This window comes from Planococcus citri, chromosome 2 (genome assembly GCF_950023065.1).
Source record: "Planococcus citri chromosome 2, ihPlaCitr1.1, whole genome shotgun sequence".
NCBI classification, from domain to species: Eukaryota; Metazoa; Arthropoda; class Insecta; order Hemiptera; family Pseudococcidae; genus Planococcus; species Planococcus citri.
In genome coordinates this window covers 69,670,932-69,690,138 of record NC_088678.1, presented here as the reverse complement: position 1 = coordinate 69,690,138, position 19,207 = coordinate 69,670,932, and the positions used below count along the sequence as shown (strand labels likewise).

The following is a 19,207-nucleotide window of genomic DNA, read 5'->3' as shown; positions in this document are numbered from 1 at the left end:
CTTTTTCAACAGATACGTTAAAATAGGGGTCAAATGGGTCAACTTCACCTATCAAAACTTTTTTTCATGTTTTAAATTTAAAAAATCGCATTTTTCCCCAAGTTCAAATTTTTTTAAATCGACTTTGCAACATAGTACCATCCTAATTTTTTAATATGTTGTTCAGCATGAAAAGTTGTCCATAATATATTTTTTTTTTTAGAATTTTGGAGGGTCGGAACGATATAAAAACTACGTTTTGAAACTTTTTGAGCTAGTTTTTTGTACGAAAAAAAGTGGTAACACTGATTTTTATTATATCACCAAAAAGCCTTTCAAAGTATCATTTTGGTAGGTATCGCGGTTATCGAGTAATCCACTGCTGAAATGTATGATATTTTAGGTTCACTAAAAACTTTGACACCCCCAGACTGCCTTTAAAATGGGCTAGAGGGCTGCGATTTGCGTCATTGGTCATCCCTTCGAAAGATTTTTCACAGGATCGAATTGGCGTGGAATGACCCTTACATTAGTTTTGTTGAAATCAGAAAGAAAAAAAAAAAGAAGAAAGTTTCAGTTAGTTCAATTAGTGATTCCCATTATTTAAGTAGGTATAAGACTACTAAAAACACAAGTAGGGCAAATTTCAACCTCCCACGTCACTTTGCAGGAGTAAACCCGATACATTAAAAATAAGAGGGACCATTTTTCAGCTGTTTTAGCAGTCTTTCGAAGCAAATTCTCATGTTTACGCGGCTGTTGTAATACTCGACTACACGAGTATTTTTGTGAAAAGGATAGGAGCATTGGAAAATACGCAAGATGAAATTTATCTAATTAATGACAACAACGATGAAAGAAATGAATCTCAGCCATCGACACCTCCTCCTAAATACGAGCAATGTGCATTTGAATTTCCACCACCGCCTCCTTACAGCGTAATTCGCATGTGCTAAAAATTACTACCTTGAAGTTGTTTCTAGTCTATCTTTTATTTTACAAATGAATCTCAGGCTCATCAATTCATCATTATATACTGTGATCTTAATTCTATTACGTAATATCAAGCTTACAATAAGTATAAGAACTTTATTGCTTTTCATGTTTTTTAATTTCTTTATTTGTTTTTTCTTCTAAATAATAATACATATTTTAAAATTTTAAAAAGAAATTGCCTTTTTATTTTTGTTAAAATTTATGAAATTTGAACTTCCCAATCGTATTCATTTCTATTCAATCAAGAAAGAATTTTAGTTCATAAATTTGTAAGTAAGTAACTTTTTAAAAATTTTCAATTTTTTTATCATTATAATCAGGTATGTTAAAATTAAGCGTTTCGTAAGATTATAAAAGTGAAAATTAGAGAACAGGAGACGATTATTTTCATTTTAATGGCATATTTTTCCACTGAAAATTGATGAATCAGAAACATGAAACATGGTATTTTGTTTTCAACATGAAGATGTGATTTTCCATCATTGTCTCGTGTAAGGGTTAATTACCTAACCTAACTGTATCGAGATGATACCGAATCCTCGTTGCTTTTGTGACTTCAAAAACATCAATGATTCCAGGTCAAAAACTGTTCATAATCATATCGAATTTCATTGGAGAGAAGGGAATTATGCCCTGAACTCCTCAACAATGTACGTCTAGGAAATATTTTCACATTTTGTATGTAGGTATTTCTTTCGAAATCAGAATTGTGGTCCTTGAAGAGATGGGGCAAATTAAAAAAATTAAAAAATATCAAAAACAGTGATATTTTCAGGCATCAAAATATAGGGTTTCAAGGTTACTGAAATCAGTTAGATCCCAAAAATCAACATTTTACCCCCCCCCCCTTCCCGATCCTCAAAAAGATTTAGGTGCCCAAAATTTTGAAAAATGTAATATTGGTATCAAACTACAGGTTTTAAAGACGTTAGAACCGAAAACTAAAATTAAATAACCTACTTGCGTGGCCTTGAGGCCCAAAGTTTTGAAAAATGCAACATGGCTGGGTATCGGATTTTCAAAGGTGCTGCTCCTGATTCGGAAATTAGTTTGACCCAAAAATCAAAACGACCCCCCCCCCAAAAAAAAAAAACCTAAAGGGAAACTTGAGCCCAAAATTTTGAAAATTGCAACATGGATTTCGAATTACATATCGTTTTTCGAGGGTATCAATTCCGATTATGAAATTTGTAGGACCCCTAAAATCAAAATTGATAGCATTTTTTGAAATATCATAAGCCCAAATCCCTCCCTGCAAAGCTAAATTTCAATTTTAAGGTCAAAAGTAATTCAGAATCGGTATAAAAGTATCAAAAAGCTATATAGGTAAATTGATATTCATACTGCATTTTTTTAAATTTTGAGCCTCAATCCCCCCTTTACAACAAGCTCAGTTTTTGATTTTGGGATAAAATATAGATTTTAGAATCAGAAACTATGATGCTTTATTCAACATTTTGGGTCTCAAGCGCACTTTGGATCACCCAATTCATGTTTTGGGGTCAAATGTACATATTTCAGAATCTGAATCAGCACATTCAAAAACCAATAATTTGAATAATTTGACACCTTACGAGCAGTTCATTTTTAATTTTGGGGTCCAGCGGGTTTCAGAATCAGAAGCAGTGCCATCAAAAAAACAATTTGATAGTTACCCATACTGCATTTTTCGAAATTTTGGGCCTCGAACCCCTTCTGAGCGACTAAGTTGACGTTTTGGATCGAACTGATTTCAGAATCAGAATCAATGAATTCAAAAGACCTATTATTATGATAAGTATGCATACTGCACTTTTCGAAATTTTGGGCCTCAGCCCCTCCCCTCCTCTCTCCTTGCCTGAGAACTTCAATTTTGGTTTGGATTTCATAATCAGAAACAGCGCCTTGAAAAACGTACGATTTTATACCCATAATGCATTTTCAAAATTTTGGGACCCAGGTCCCTCTTGGGTTACTTAAGATCAAGTGGATTTGAGAATCGGAGACAGTGCTATCAAAACCCTAGAAGATACCCATACTGCATTTTTGGGAATTTTAGGCTTCACCCCCCCCCCCCCCAAACTGGGAAGCTCAGTTTTGATTCAGGAGTGCGGAGCTACACAAAAATATTGAAACTTTCTCAGAAAAGGTTTAGGGAGGGGGTGAGGGGGTAAGACGTAAAATAATGGTAATATCTGAATTTATGGCCTCCTAGAAGCAAACCTTCGTAGAAAATTTCAGCAAAATTTGTAAACCCAAGGTCAAAAATATTTTCACTAAAATTACGAACAAGCCTCAAAAAATTCTAAAAACATCTCTGTCAATTTTTGGAAATTTTTGAAAATCTCAGTTAAATTGAAAAAAAATTCCTAACAACATAATCACGCGCATCTTTCATTTTGAACAAATTTATCTATTTATTTTTTTTAATCACTTGGTAAGTACTTGAAAAAATTTTAGTCATGATTTGGTGGTTGTAAACATTCTGAGGAAATTGTATCACTAATTGCAATTAAATTTCACCAATTAGTCATGAAGTCACATTTTTCCGTTTAATTTCATTGTTTATTTTTTTCAGTTATCGATTCATGAATTTTCGATTTGTGATTAGAAATTTAATACTTGCATTTATCGAAATTAAAATTTGTATCATTCATATTTTTCTGGCGAATGAACCATAGGAAGGAATCACGAATAGTAGATTATTCTAATGACTCAGACTCATTTTGGCAGCAGCAAAAGGAAATTAGAAATTAGAAACTACCTGTGAAATAAAATTTCGACATAATGAGAGATTCTTCTTGTAAAATTAAAACCAGTTCGTGGAATAGGCCTACATCTTTCCGAAGTTTTTTTTTCAAAATTAAATAATTTCGTTTTTTATGACTAATACCACGAAATAGAAGGGGTAAAGGTGTCTGAATTTCCAATGTTTCATTTATAAATTATTTCAATATCCCTCCCTCGAAAATTGACAACTTTTGATGTCCCACTACAAGGAGGAAATGAATTGGAAAATCTTCATCGTGGTGACGTTTCCTTCACGCCCTATATTTAACGCACATTTTGATTAGTCATCGAATTCATCGACAGTATCAGCCAATATGTTTACATTGATGTATCACGAGCCACCATTATGTATAGTAATCTTCGGTACAAGTCTCGGATGCACTCTTTCCTGAGCTCATTTCGTTAGCAGGTGTCGTAGTCGTATGGTTGTGTTCGAAAATGCGGTCCATACATTTTGGACAATCCATTCCTACATCATTGGTAATAACTCTCTCTTTTGTTGTGGTAAGTGAAATTTTTTATATTTATTTTCAACTCTTTAAAAATTTATAATTACATAACTATTATTTGTTTAGTTCATCGAAATATTTTAAATCAAATTTGAACAATTTCTATAATTTCATTACCTACCTACTTTTACTTTCAATACCTAATAATTTTTTTTTAAATTTCAATTTGCAGACAGTGAATATTTATAATTTGATACTCGCCTCGATAAATCACGATGATCATGCGAATAGAATACTTTTAGGTGAGTAAAATTAAACCTAAACTATAATTACTTGAATCGTGACGTTGATAAAGTGTATTTTAAGTAGGCACTTGAGATTCACACCACATGCTTTATCTTTGTTTTATTTTTAGGCAAAGATTTGAAACTGAAGAAGGTTCTCATTCTATTGCAAACTATTCTTTCGATACTGGCAATCTTACTCTATAAGAAATACACTTCTTTGGTGGTTAATTTGATAAAATTTTGGATTTTGGGACCGCTCATCGTGACGCTTTTTTTCGATATGATATTAACCACAACGACTGCCGTTTATTTACTACGGGACCGACACTTGGATGAATTTTGGAAAATATTACACTCGAATGACCATGTCGAACCATTGTATGCTCCAGACATTCTATATTATTTCGTGTCTACGCTAACATTTGTCTATTTTGGTAAGTACATACGACGGCGAATTAATTTTTGAATAAACTTTTTGGTTTCGATGACCGAAATAATCTATTGAAATATTCAAATTCTTTTGCAGTTTTCAAGCTTTACACCACGATCGTTGCGTTCAGTTATACAGGCACTTTTGTCAAAGGAATAGGAGTATCGAGTGACTCGAATCCTGCCAATAATAACGATATCGAAAGAAACGCACCTCGTTCACCTTCACCTCCTCCTCAATACGATCAATGTGTATTGGAATCTGCGATGCCACCTCCTTACAGCGAAGTTCAAAATCAGAAGTAAGGTACTAAGAACCGTACAGCTGTGTTCAATCTGAATTCCATTCAAAGAATCAAACTCAAGTTCATCGCCATTACACGATCTTATTTATCATCGGATATGGTTTATAAGATTCAGTTCTTATCGTTGATACGTGTTTTTTCGATGTTTTCGTGTATTATCACGTACGGAACGCTGTGATTTTCTATTATTTTTCTCGAACATATTTGATAATTGAGAGGAAAAAAAGTACACGTACATAACATACTTATTTTGACCTTGCAAAAAATCAAATAGTTGATACGGTTTCCCAGAAACCAGGAACTATGATGAATGAACTTGAGAGAGACGGACGAAAACAAATTCTCTGTGGAGCTTTTTAGAGCGGAGTTCGAAATAAAATCACACGAGATTTCTGTTTTCAGTGATAAGTATTCCTAACCTAATTTAATTTTAATCAAGATAGGATGGTGTACTAAGTATTTCGTAAATATTTAGAAAACGAACTTTCCATTCTTGTTGATTAGTGAGGCTGTGAATGTGAAAATTAGACAACAGTGTTGATGATTGTTCTAATTTTCATCGCGTCTTTCGACTGCATAGTGATTAAGCATTTATTTAGTTTTAATAATATAAAATGTAAAATGAAAATGATCTCATATGTTCCCTATTCCGTTTTGTATAGGTAGATACTCTAATATAATTATTTTGCTTGAATGAATTTACCTTATTATTTCGAGCTGATCAGCAAGACCATTCTTTGTTTTGGACCATTCATTGTACCGTTGATTACTCTTCGTGTTATTTCAACACAGTGAAATGAAAAAAAACAACACTACGATGAAAAATACTACACAAAATGTCTAAAATGGGATAATAATACTCAAAATTTGCTACAACGATATTTGACCAGGGAAGTGACGCAGATTCCCTGATTCGAAGTTTTCTTTGGTTGTTGTTCTAAAATCTTAGAAATAGAACCATCAATTCTAATTGGATGCATTCAACAATATATCTAATGATGAAACGACCCATTTTTACTTATTTCAAGACTTAATTTCAGCAAAGTTTTTCAATATTACCTGCCTACCTGCTAAGCTTTGATGTCCGTTTGTTACCAGCGAATAAAGCACGAATCATTCGAAAATTAGAGCGTTACAACGGGACAGATTAACGTTAAACCCTTCACAACTTACAATAGAATTAATTAAAATCGAAAAAACAATAATAATTGAACGCGAAATCAAAAACTTCGAAAGAAATTCAAACATTCCGGCACAATTAATTTTTCGGTGATAAAAAATTTCATTTTCGATGTGTTTACAATTTTAGCGAACCTGGCGACAAAAAAAGAAACTATCAAAATCCTGAAAAAATGTCTATTTTGCACATATTTCAAGCAGTATATTCGTGGTGAGGTGAATGTTGGACACCGAATGTTTACCACCTCACAAAAAATGTCCCTTTCAAAAGAGATTAATAAAAAATTTTGATGATTCGTTACCGCTTTTTGAATTCACGAGATAACAGGAAACGAGGATAAAAATTCAGTGAGAAAAATGTTCGTAATTTAATAAGTTATTCATCAAATTGATCACACGTAACATTTCTGCGAAAGAAAAATGCGTTAAAATACGTTATTTTACGCCCATTTTGTGACTGTGTATCGACGACTGTTCTTCATCGTTTGAAATGGACCGGCTAAATCATATCGCTTCGGAAGCTGAGAACCGTTTTTTAGATATAAGCCCTCAAAACTCACCTAGACCTCAAGCTTCCTCGACGTTAATGGTAAAAGGAAACGAAAGTGATTTCATTAGCAAGTATGTACTTCCAAGTGTTTATCTTTCATACAAATCGTAACACTTCTAACACATTTGATGATTCGCAGAACGCCCAAAAAACCGGAATCGTCTACATTGTTTTCAACCACTTCTTCTCTTGGAGTTATTGACATTGATAAAGCATCACGTAAGTTGTACTTGACACGTTTAATTCATTAAAAACCGCGATACTTGTATGTAAAATACTAAACTTATGTCAATATTTAGTATTATCAGAAAAAGAATTCGATACTTGGAGTCCTCAACAATCAACTCCATTTCATGAACGTTTAATCTCGGAATACCAGTCTCAATCTTTGAACCAGTTGAAAAAACGACTCGATGAGCTATCGTTTAGGAATTCTTCGTTTTCCTCGGAATCTGTCCAGAATGTTCCTGGCACTAGTAACGAAACTTATAATATTTCTAACAATGTGTTCCGGGATAATTTACGTAGCTCGACGTCTTCTTCGTAAGTATAGATGCTTCAAAGTACAAACAACATTCACGAACGATGACTAATTCATGTTCGTTTTTTAGTAATCAATTAGTTACATCGAGTTCTTCGCAAAATGGAGAATTTCAATCAGGTAATTTGGCGGTACTGAAGTTGGATGAAGATCAAAAGGAAAACCGAAAGATGTTCGCTTCATTACCGGTTTCACCGATGAATATTTCTGAAAACTCGCTGTAAGTTTTTATACTGTGATAATACTTACATAATTTCCCGATCTGTAATCTTATCTCGTATTATTATTCCAGGGAGAGTTGCGATGAAAAAGAGAAGCAATTTTCGGAATTCGTTCAAATGAAATGTTATCCACCGGAAGATATCTCTCAAATACTACGCAATAAAATAGATCAAACTTTCGAAGGTATTGACATTTCTTTCCTTCTATCACGAGTATAAGTACCCAATTTACAACTAATTTATGGCATTTTTTCACAGAAAGAAAGAAAGCCAATGAACAAAAACATGTCAGTTCAACGACGGATACAAACCAGTCCTCTAAAGATCTCCCGACTGTTCCGAAATTGCAACCTTGTCAATCAGAGACTTTTCAACGCCTACTGCAACATTCGTTCATGGATACTTCATCGTTTAGTTCCACTTTGGATATGTCTTCTTCGAACAGTATCGCTAGTATTAACGAAATAGCCGAATTATTAAAACGACAATCGCTTTTGGCGATGCCGAAACGAGCTGTCGAAGAATTATTATCTTTGGGTGAGTATTTCAATTCGAGATTTCATACCAGCTTCGTGATCGAGGTTTTGAATTCTGAACTGAGACGTTTATTTACAGGTAAACCTAAATCGAAACCGGCTAATGTTGTTCCTTGTCCGAGTAATCCGTCGCTGGATATTCCTTACATTAGTTTGAGCGAATTTTCTTCTCGAAATACAACTTTAATAAGTGCATCAGGTACACATTCTATTGAAAACAGTTCGAAAGGAAGCCCACTCGTCCGGTAACTTATCACAAACGTTTCTATAAATTCTGTATTTCGTTTTTAGAAAGCTTCAATTTACGTGGAAAGCCATCTGAGAATATCATGAGCAGCACTGTTCGCGATGACGTTGCATCGAATATAGTAAATCGTGAAATTCTCCAGAAAACATCTCCCGTTAAAAACATCGACGCAACTTTATCAAATAACGCGTAAGTTGTACAACTTTTTCGTCACTCCATTAATAATACTTCTTAATAATGCCCTCTTTTCTCATCAGAGACTCCAGTAAACGTCTATTCTCAATAAAACTGCCATCCAACTCAACCACAGAAATAGCTACGACTCCAGAGGATCATCTAGCTCGAGACTTCATCGACTTGAACGCTATCTCTGACGAGCCATCCACGAACGACACGACTGCTCGACAAAATAACCTCAAAGCAGCTCCGATGCAACGTATCTCCAATCACAGTTTACTATCGGCCGATGTTTTAGAAAACGACGTTATATTCGCCGGCACCTTATGCGTTGGCACGTTGGCCGAAGTCATCTGCGTAGTCGAAAATCCAACCGACGAACCTCTAAATTATAAAATTCGTCTTCAGTCGATCGTTTCAACGGCCGGAGTTTCATCTGGGTATCCAGCTGCCTCAGTTATGTTAGCTTCGACCCAAGACCACGTAGTATTTCAGCCTCGAAGCGAGACCGATATCAACGTAATGGTCACTCCTTTGGTCGAAGGCAAAATACGTGTAACGCTGCAATTGATCAGCGACGATAAAAAATGCTCGAATATAATCAGATTAATCGAAGTGATCGGTGAAATGCCCAAGTTCAGGATACTCGAGCCTCGTAACGGAGTAGCCCAATTCGGTGTACTGAATGAAACGACGAATAAAAGTCTCCCTCTGATATTACAAAACGACGGCACTTCCAAATTACCTTTGAAACTAATGCTCTACGAAACCGATCGTAATCCTGTATGCTCCAAGGTGGTCGTCAACCCTGGCGAAACATTACGCGGTGAAATTCATCTCAATACGAGTCATCTGATGACGTTCAACAGTGATAAATTACGTTTGGATGGAAAACTCATTGTTTTTCTCGATAAAACCGAAGGAATTCCGTTGAAACTTCCGTTAATCGAGACAATACTTCTGACTGCCGAAATCATGAGAAACGATTTTATCGTAATCGATAACGAACTGCCTATCGTTCTGAGATCCGGGTCAGTTCTGCAGTCTGTGGTTGAATTTTTAAACGTTAGAAATAATGGACCGAAACCAGTCGATGTTTATGCTGAAATCGATAAGTCTTCGGAATTCAGTATCGAACCGAAATGTATTCAGGTGTCTTCTCAAGAAAGCAGAACTTTCGAAGTTACTTTTAAACCGAATTCGATTAATAATTCGAGGTAATTTTTCTTCGATTCGTATCGTGTATATTTTTTTTTTATCAATTAGGATTTGTATTGAGGTTAAGAAATGAGACATTTTTAATTTTTTTTTCACAGGGACGCTGATTTGTATTTAACAGTAAAAAATACGAATAAAAGAATCCCAGTCAGATTAATTGGAATTGTTGACAATAAACCTGCACCTTTGTCTACTGTTAATTCTCCAGCAAGATCTCGTTCGTATTATTCAGTTCACTTGAAGACATTTCAGCCTAATTCCTTATGCTAATTAATTAATACTCTCATTTTTGCTTCTGTTTAGGTAATCAGTCGTACAAATCTATTACATCGAGTGGCTCTTCGTCCACCGGAAGTTCTGTAGCTTACGGTTAGTATCACACCTCATGATCCTTCAGAAAAAATGAAATCAATTTTTTTAACCGTTGAATCAATTCCACAGATGGAATAATGGAACTGGATTCCACTCACAGTTCATTATCCTGGGCAAGTGTTTCAATACATACGAGAAAAATACAGACGTTCACGTTACGTAATCGAAGCCCTTCTAAAGAAAAACTCTTGCTGACGATTTCGGATTCTTTTAATTTTTTCAAAGTATATTTCTATTTCATCTCTCATCTCATTTACGTCTTCCATGCTTCATAATTTATTAATTATTTTTAATTTCAGTTCGTGGAGAACGAATCGTACGTCAAAGAGCTCAGATTGACCCTGGAATCGAAAGAAAGTCGTAAAATATCGGTTGCTTTCACACCCGCCGTTTCAGATAAACCAATCAACGGAAAAATCACCATCGTACGAAGGAACGTTTTACTCGAATCGTCTTTGGGTGATTTTCAAAAACGAGTGGTACGTAAATTTACATAGACTTCGTTAATCAGATTGAACCAATTTCAAACGTGTACCCGAATTTTCTAGATACCCTTATTTGGGGTCGGAGGCAGTGTCAAAATGGTCTTCAACGGTGTATTCCATGATAACGAAGATCGTCTGTGGATCAATTGCGAATCACAATCATTCGAGACGAAATTCATCTTGGAAAACGTCGGAGACGCCGAAGCTTTCGTTAAAATCACTTCCGGTTGGTAACAATTTTTGTGGAATGACTTGAACTTCATTTCAGTGTTGAAATAATGTTGTTATCTCGCAGACGAATTGGATGACCGAATTCACCCCGACGAATGCACTCTGCTGCCTTCGGAATCGGTTGAAATCAATTATAATCTCAACCTGAGCACTGATAGACTCGATATGCTCTGTAAACAGAATTCTCATAAGGAAGTAACTCTAGTTAATAAATTGACTGTGTATTCCGGTAACGAATCTAATCGTCTGAGGCTCAAAAAGTAAGCTTTCACTCTTAATCTTTCATTTACTTATCTAAATTCCTACTAATTATTTTCTGTGTTCTCAGAATATGGAATAAGCATCCAGAGTTCGATAAAATACAAAAGATACGAGATAAAATGGATATTCTAAATTTCGATAGCACTAGTCGACTGCAAATTGATTCATTACGCGATGATAAAGTAAGAATTCTCGTTAAACTTTCTTTCTCAATACTTAGCTATGTTTTTGTATCTTATCTTTGTGTAATTTGTTCTTCGTTCTAGACTGTGTTCTCGAAATTATTATACGAAAGTGTAACCGAACATACCATAGGAGTACTCATCCCTCGTCAAAATTTAGAAAATGTTTCACTCGATTCGACGGTGATATTCCAAGATTTAAATAATTTTACTATAGATCACGCGTTCAATTGTTAATTTATCTTGTACTTGTACATTCCATTTTTAACATTTTTAGTATTTTTTAAAAATCGTTTTACCCAATAAAATATCGTGTTTTAATTTATAAATATACTATTGTATCGTTCGTAACATGATTTTCTTCAATACTATTCCGAAAAAACGCAACAAAACGCAGCATTTTTTTAAAAAAAATGATATTTTATTCAAGGTACTAGAAAAGTGAAAAAGAAAAATAACACACGCATCACAATAATAAAAACGTCCACGACGAAAGTTCACACACGTACTTAAATTTAATAAAATGATAAAAACTACGTACTAAACGATAGGAATAGGATAATGAAAGGGGAATTACATCAGACTCAATATGACTGATTAGTGATTACATCGAATTAGATCTTTGGGTATACTTAGCGGTGAGATTGGAATTCAAGTCTTGCTTGACTAAAGCTTCTTTTTTACGACACTTGTGAAATGCAGTCATCGTACCATGATCCAAATACGGATAAACGTTTCCATTACAACTGGGACACTGCGAGACCGACTTGTGAGGTGTTTTTTCAAAGTGTTTCTTCAAAAAAGCTCCTTTGTTTATTAGACGTTCGTTGCATTGAGGGCACTGGTACTTGGGTGGTTTAGCAGTACATGTGACGCTTTTTTTAGGAGGTTCTAAGAATAGAGGATGAGCTGCATCTGTTACCACAGTGGGTGCCGAATTCGAGCCGCCGGATTCCGAGTAGTCGTCTTCTGACATGGTCGCTGATTGATGAGATTTTTTTCAATACGTGTAACGCGAAAAGATGGTGAAAAACATAGTAAGGTGGTTAGTTGCGCGAACTTAAGAACACATTGTGTAGTCGATTTGCATATAATTACACGGTAGAACAAAGGTTTTCACTAAATACATTCGTTTAATGAATTTGTTATCAAGAAAACTCGATTTGTTTGTTGAAAAAACCAAACGGAAGTGTTTGTTGATGTTTGGGTTGTTTGACTTTGGTAGTTACAGGAAGCGCCACGAGTGAGGTGGAGCGCTAGTGAGCTAACTAATCTTTCTTTCTATCTTTCTCTGTCAGTCTGTCTTTCCGTCTTTCAGAAAAAATTAATAAATTATTTCAAAAATTCAAACCGATGTAAAAAAAATTATTTCTCAACAGGAAGTTGGGTTCATTGTTCGGAGTTGAGTGACACGAGTCTGTAGATAAAAATCGCAAAGTATTATACATTTATTTATTAAAATTTAAAATATCAAAATTCAAAATCAAAATTATTCGTTTAAATTTAAAATTCCGAAAAATTGAAAATAAAAGTGAAAGGTGAATTTGAATTTTTGATTTTCAATTTTGAATTTTAATCTTCGACAATTCACTTCCTCATATTAGGGTTAGGGATGTTCGTCTGCTCCAGCCAGAATTCGGATATTTCAACTTTCAAACAACGCGATGATTGAAAAAAGTAAAAACTTTTTTAGATTGCTCAAACACTTCCATTATTCACCGCATATATTAATATTTTTTAATTTTGAGCCTTTTGAGCCTTTAAATTAAAGCACGTGATGGAAAACTGGAACTGGTCAGAAACCAGTGTTGGAAGATCGGGAAAAGAACGGAGTATTTTTAGAAGAACAAGACGAACAATAACAAAAAATAAAATGCGAAATCAGTTTTAAAAGAACAAAGAACTCGAACAGGAAATCAATTTTGAAAGAATTACGTAAGAACATGAACAAAAACATGAAAATTCCGGTCATCATTGTTCTTTATTCGTTCTTCATTCTTTCTTGCAGATTCTTTCATTTTTTTAAAAATTCGAGTAAACAATTTTTATTATTGGTCATAATTTTTCATTACCTATCTATTTGATGAAAAAAAGTGGAAAATGAAGCTTAAAATAATTGTACCCATCAACATTAACACATACGAAAAATGGATAGGTACTTCCCCAAACACAAAGGTAAAATTTTTCAGGGAAAAACTTTGTAAAGTTGCATGGAAATTTTTTTTCAAAAAAATAATTTTATGTCGTTTTGCAAATGATTGTTTTGGATTTTGATTTTTGGAATTTTGATATTTTTAAAAATTGTAATTCATGTTTTGAAACATAAATCGTCATTCGTTTCAAGTCCAGAACTTTTGCATGTAAACAAAAACATGTTATGTAAGTGTAAGTACCTACCTACATATGTTTTTCGTACACGGTTTTGGATTTTTTTTGGGTGATTTTTGATTTGAATTCAATTTCTGACATGCTTTACAGTTTACTTACATTCTTTTTCAAAAAAATAAAAAATAAATACTTAAGTAAATAAATAAAATAAAAATTAAAAAAACTGAAAAAGTCTGTTTTATAATTTTTTATCAACAAGAACGCCTGAAATACTGAAACAAAAACTGCTAAAAACGCAGTTCTTGATTTTTAAAGAACAAAAACAAAACCCATGGCGTTTTAATAAAAAGAAAAAAAATAAGAACAACAACTCATTGAAATTTAAACATCAAGTAGTTCATTTCTTCTCAAAATTTCCAAAAAATTATAAATTTGTTGTAAAAATAAGTGGAACTAAAACATAAAAACTGGTTAAAAAGAAAATTGAAACTAAAATGAGCAAAACTGAAATCAGAAACTAAAAAAAGCAAATCCTGCAAATCTGAAACTAAAAACTGAAAATCAAAATTGAAAAAAGTAAAACTAAAATGTAAAAGTTTTACTTTCCCATTACTGCAAAAAGCAGTGGGTAAGTAGGTAGTTTTTAGTTTTAAGCAAATTTAATTTATTGACATCGACAAAAAAAAGATACCTTTCTAAATTTGAATTTTTTAATTTACCACAAAACAATCTCGAAACTTTTAGCTTTAGCTAATAAAGTGAGACTTCTTTTGATGATTTTTCATTTTTGGCATCAAAGTGAGAATTTTTAAAATTTTGACAATGTCTGGAAATGGCAAAAAAAATGAAATTTTGATTCTGACAATTTCAGCAAAAGGTAGTGATTTTTTTGCCAAATTTTACCAAAAAAAAAACTGATATGACACTTTTTGGAATTTTTTTTATTTTTTCTGAGAAAAAGCTATTTAATTTTCGACAGAAGAATGAAACTTTCTACTTTCTAGCATTTAGCATTTCTATATTATTATTATCACTCATCAGTAGAGAAAGTGAGACAGTAAGAGAGACAGTGAATCTTTTTGGGCAATTTTTAACATCTTAAAGGAAAAGGAAAACAGCAAGATTTCTTTGCCTATTTGGTAAACAGCGAGAATTTTTGTTAATTTTCAGCAAAAAACAAGACTTCTTTGCCTTTTGGAAATAACTGGCAAAAAAGTAACGAATACTTATCACAGTTATACTTTTTTTTTTTGCAATTTTTGTCGAAAAAATGGGACTTTTTAGTTTTTTTATTTTTAAATTTTCATTTTAGATGCGTTGATCTTGATTTTGAGAATTTCGACTTTCGAGACTTTCAATTTCAAAGATGAACAAAACGAATAAGAATGCAATTTTGTGAGTGGTGACTTGGTGAGTGCAACTGCAAAGTGCAAACTGCCAAGTAGGCAAGTACCCGCGCGCGGTGCAATGATCCACAAGTAGCAAACACAGTTCTGATTGGCTAGTGATAAGAGACTAGTTAGGAGGGCTCAGGAGGGGTGCGGATTTCCAACACGTGTTGTGTGTGTAAACAAAAACAAATACACGATGAAGATGAAGATGAAAATGATGATGATGGTCGGTTTGTTGTAAAATTCATGAATGTATTCAACTTTGAAATAAATTCAAACTAGGTACACGACATTAAATTTGACTTTTTCATCGAGATTCGAGATAGGTGTAGGTGAGTAGTATGTATTCAATTTTTAATTACTAGATGTCGATGCTGTAGATCTGTAACGAAAACAGAGATCTTCATGACCAATCTCTATAATGTATTAAGCTACATGGCATAAAAATAACTTCATCAATAATTATTAAAACCTTATCTGTATGTTCCGCAGAAATATAGTCCTGGAAACATCATGGATTCCGAAGACAATTCAGAATCATCGGTCCGTCAACAAAATACAAAAAACTTGATGAGAAATCAGTATTACGATGTGATGGTGAAAGTGGACGCGGATGTTTATCATCTGAATAAATTACAGCTAGCTTTGAAATCAGAGTACTTTGAAAAACTATTAACTGAGTATTCTGACCAAAAAGAATGCAATTTAATACAGCTACCGGTAATGGATACCGATACGTTTTCAGCCATAGTCGATATCATATACGATAAAGAACTGGCATCTGTTTTAAACGACAACAACTACGTTACTTTGCTAATGGCGATGGACTACTTGCAAATGGACATCGATTTGATAACTTACGCAAATTTCATTGAAAAAAACTCCACTTCAGATGCGAGAATATTCACCTTATACAACTTCATACGAGACAATCCGAACATGCAGTACTTGACTGAGCGAGTTCTTAAATATATATCTGAGCATTTTATGGATTTGCGTCGTAACAGTAACAAAGAATTATTTTCCTTGTCGCTTGACCATTTCACAATAATTTTACGCGAAATTTGCTCCAACGCCTTCCTTAAAGCCATCTTCGATGAGGCTCACGGTTTCGATATAGTACGTAAAATGTGTCAAATTTGCGCTGAATGGGTTCATTACGATTTGCAAAGCAGACTTCCTCAAGCAGCACAGCTTCTAAATGCTATTAAACGAGCATTAACTACAAAACGTATACAAGATGCAAACTTCTACGTACACTTACCCCAAATCACCGAACACGTGACACCGGAAATACTAGCGAAACTATTTCGTAAATGTTTGGTTTTCAATGGCGAAATCAATCCGGGTACGTAGATTTATCTATATAGAGAGAAGCAATTATCCTCGATTAGAATTTCGAATTTCTGAAGATATTGATGTTTTTTAATTCTTTTTTTAGTTCGCTGCGAGTTACTCAGAGAGGTTAACTACAAGAAAAAAATTCACACCGGTCCTACAAGGAACAGACGAGAAAAAATGGAAAAATTTATGGAAAATCATTACTTTGCCGATATCGAAGTCAAAGTTGAAGAAAAAATTTACAAACTACATCGATTCATATTGAATTCAGCATCCGGCTATTTTAATGAAATTTCTTCCAAGCAGTCCCCGCAACCGATTAAAATCAACGAGTATTTGCTTCGTAGCGTTGATCAAATAACGTTCGACATGATCGTCAAATACATTTACTTCGACGAATTGCAACTAACGTTCGAAAATATAACTTCCTTATTGACAGCTGGCAAAATTTTGAAGATGGAGAAATTATACCAAGAATGTACATCGTGGATTAAGAAGAACATAGAAGAAGTTTGTTCGAGAATCCTTATCATTGACGAATGTATAGACAAATCGTCGATAGCGAAGAATATCGAAGCAATTTGCTCGGAAGTTTTAACCGAACCTGTAATTGGCAAAGAGTTATCAATCTATTCGATTTCTTTCGATACGTTGGAGGATTTACTCGAGTCATCGTCAACTACCCGTAATAATCCGAATACGATTCTAGAAATATGTTCGAAATGGGTAATGCATGATGTAAAAAATCGATACCATCTGATACCTCAGATCGCACTAGCTATCAATCACAATCGCATGATAGATCACGATGATTATAAAATGCAAGATGTCGATTTCAACACCCTCTCTGAGCAATTGATTCGAGATAAATTATGGAATATTTTATCTTCGACTACACTGATTGCTTCCGCATCCGGTACGAAGATACTGAACAAAGGTACGAAGAGGAAGTTATACGAAGTACCTGTATTTTTAGCATGGACCGGTGACGACAAAGTTCATATACTCAACTCTAATTTGGACGAAATCGCATCATTTTGTTTTTCTTCAAGTATTACCAATCAGTACTTGAAGCTAGCGGCGACTTTATTGAACGATAATTTGTTCATCATGTTGAGTGAGATGAGCATTTGTCGTACGTTTTACGTTAATAACCTACCTTTTAGAAAATTCATTTCTTTGAATAGCAATAATCTAACCTTAGCGGATGGAGATGGGTCGGCGTTGCAGAAATACTCGTTGTTGAATTGTCGCGGCCAAGTTTACTGCTGTTTTAAAGTGGGCAGCGTATTCAAATACTCGACCGAATTGAATCGCTGGATGATAGTTTCATCGAAGCCGGAGTTCGATGACGGAATAAAGAAGCGTGTATGGTTCGCAAGTGATGGAAACGAATTGTACAGAATGTATCAACAATTCGACATCGAGCTAGAGGAGTACGTTGTGGAGGGATTCGATTTTCAAGAAAACGTATGGCTGGAAAAATCGTCCTTTACACTTGAACTATTTTCTACCCGTGGTCCGATCAATCTAACCATCACAAGTGGTAATAAACTTACAGTAATTTTCGCTTCATCCTTCATATTATTCGACCAAAATACGAGATCATGGAGTCAGGTTTCTTTGGCGGAGAATCAGGATACTCGTACTCGTGAATCGATTCGAAAGACACCGTTTGCCCTAACTCAGTATGAAGATAAACTTTTACACGTGTTAGGGAATAAACTGTATCAAAAGTCCGATGAAGATCCAAGTTGGCAATTGAAAAAAGAATTACCTTTGAGATCTGACTTACCGTCGTCGTCTCGATCCAGTGTACCGAACGATGTGACGCCTTACCCGTATAAGTACGTGTATATTACTGCCATTCATGGGCCCGTATTCTAAAATGCATGTAACTTTGTGATCAAGTTACCTAGTCATTTTTTACTTTTTATTTATTATTTTACGGAAATGACTGATTTAATTTTAAGCGTTCTGTTTTGTACTTCGTTCGTCAGATTTTTGAAAACACAGTAATGTTCTAATTACAAACTGTATAAATACCCCTTTTGTGAGAATATAATATGCGTTTGTTGAATTTTGATTGATAATTTTTGACAAAAAATGAGACTGTCCATTTCAGCAAAGGCAGTTGTACATATTTTTTGGTTATTTCTGGCAAATAAGCGAAGACTTGATCCATTTTTGCGGAAAAATTGACTTGTTTAGGAATTGTTTGCAAAAAAGCAAGCAAATTTAACAATTTTTCGCAAAAACAATACTCGGGAAATTTTTACAAAAAATCCTACTTTTTTTCTTTTGGCAGAAAACTACTATTGACAATTTTCGTAAATAAGCAAGCTTTTTAACCATTTCGAGCAAAAAAAAACAAAACTTCTAAGCAAGCAGATTTACTTTACATTTTGGCAATTATTGGCGATAAAAAAATTAGAATTTTTTCGCAATTTTGTTTGGTGAAGAAGCAAAACTTTTTTTTTGGCAATTTTTTCCAAAAAATGGAACTTTTTAGTAATATCACATCAGGGCTCGTACTCTATTTATTTTATTTTTTTTCAAGTAACAAAACGCGAGAAAACATTTCAATGAAAGAAAAATCACAAAAAAAAAACAGAGAACATTAAAAATTGAAATGTTTTAGTTTTAAATTTGAAAAATCTGAACTATTTTTAAAATTTTTCATAAAAAGCGAGAAATTTTGACAATTTTTATCAAAACAAACGAGACTTTTGG

The 19,207-nt window shown here is 33.9% G+C and overlaps 3 protein-coding genes across 3 annotated transcripts; all 3 read left to right on the top strand.

Annotated features, from left to right (window-relative positions):
* Positions 1 to 4,080: 4,080 nt before the first annotated feature.
* Positions 4,081 to 5,908, top strand: LOC135837440 (uncharacterized). Its single transcript, XM_065352708.1, has 4 exons — positions 4,081 to 4,248; positions 4,426 to 4,495; positions 4,609 to 4,914; positions 5,007 to 5,908. Exons 1-4 carry the CDS (start codon positions 4,183 to 4,185, stop codon positions 5,213 to 5,215), a joined length of 651 nt encoding a protein of 216 aa, XP_065208780.1. The 5' UTR covers positions 4,081 to 4,182; the 3' UTR covers positions 5,216 to 5,908.
* A 764-nt stretch (positions 5,909 to 6,672) lies between these two features.
* On the top strand, positions 6,673 to 11,765 carry LOC135837414 (uncharacterized). Its single transcript, XM_065352675.1, has 17 exons — positions 6,673 to 7,014; positions 7,083 to 7,162; positions 7,243 to 7,486; positions 7,555 to 7,704; positions 7,777 to 7,889; positions 7,964 to 8,242; positions 8,321 to 8,440; positions 8,533 to 8,677; positions 8,746 to 9,882; positions 9,982 to 10,100; positions 10,187 to 10,252; positions 10,325 to 10,479; positions 10,555 to 10,734; positions 10,804 to 10,966; positions 11,036 to 11,231; positions 11,300 to 11,414; positions 11,499 to 11,765. The coding sequence occupies exons 1-17, from the start codon at positions 6,884 to 6,886 to the stop codon at positions 11,649 to 11,651; spliced, it is 3,546 nt and encodes a 1,181-aa protein (XP_065208747.1). The 5' UTR covers positions 6,673 to 6,883; the 3' UTR covers positions 11,652 to 11,765.
* Positions 11,766 to 15,022: 3,257 nt separating this feature from the next.
* On the top strand, positions 15,023 to 18,554 carry LOC135837402 (uncharacterized). Its single transcript, XM_065352661.1, has 3 exons — positions 15,023 to 15,465; positions 15,626 to 16,481; positions 16,575 to 18,554. Exons 2-3 carry the CDS (start codon positions 15,647 to 15,649, stop codon positions 18,359 to 18,361), a joined length of 2,622 nt encoding a protein of 873 aa, XP_065208733.1. The 5' UTR covers positions 15,023 to 15,465; positions 15,626 to 15,646; the 3' UTR covers positions 18,362 to 18,554.
* Positions 18,555 to 19,207: the final 653 nt, after the last annotated feature.

Bases quoted from the DNA above. Each gene is read 5' to 3' on its own strand.
- LOC135837440 (XM_065352708.1), top strand. From the start codon at position 4,183: ATGCGGTCCATACATTTTGGACAATCCATTCCTACATCATTGGTAATA. The intron at 4,249-4,425 runs GTAAGTGAAATT...TTCAATTTGCAG, and splicing joins TAACTCTCTCTTTTGTTGTG to ACAGTGAATATTTATAATTT. The intron at 4,496-4,608 runs GTGAGTAAAATT...TTTTATTTTTAG, and splicing joins TGCGAATAGAATACTTTTAG to GCAAAGATTTGAAACTGAAG.
- LOC135837414 (XM_065352675.1), top strand. From the start codon at position 6,884: ATGGACCGGCTAAATCATATCGCTTCGGAAGCTGAGAACCGTTTTTTA. The intron at 8,441-8,532 runs GTACACATTCTA...TTTCGTTTTTAG, and splicing joins AACTTTAATAAGTGCATCAG to AAAGCTTCAATTTACGTGGA. The intron at 8,678-8,745 runs GTAAGTTGTACA...TTTTCTCATCAG, and splicing joins GCAACTTTATCAAATAACGC to AGACTCCAGTAAACGTCTAT.
- LOC135837402 (XM_065352661.1), top strand. From the start codon at position 15,647: ATGGATTCCGAAGACAATTCAGAATCATCGGTCCGTCAACAAAATACA. The intron at 16,482-16,574 runs GTACGTAGATTT...TTCTTTTTTTAG, and splicing joins CAATGGCGAAATCAATCCGG to TTCGCTGCGAGTTACTCAGA.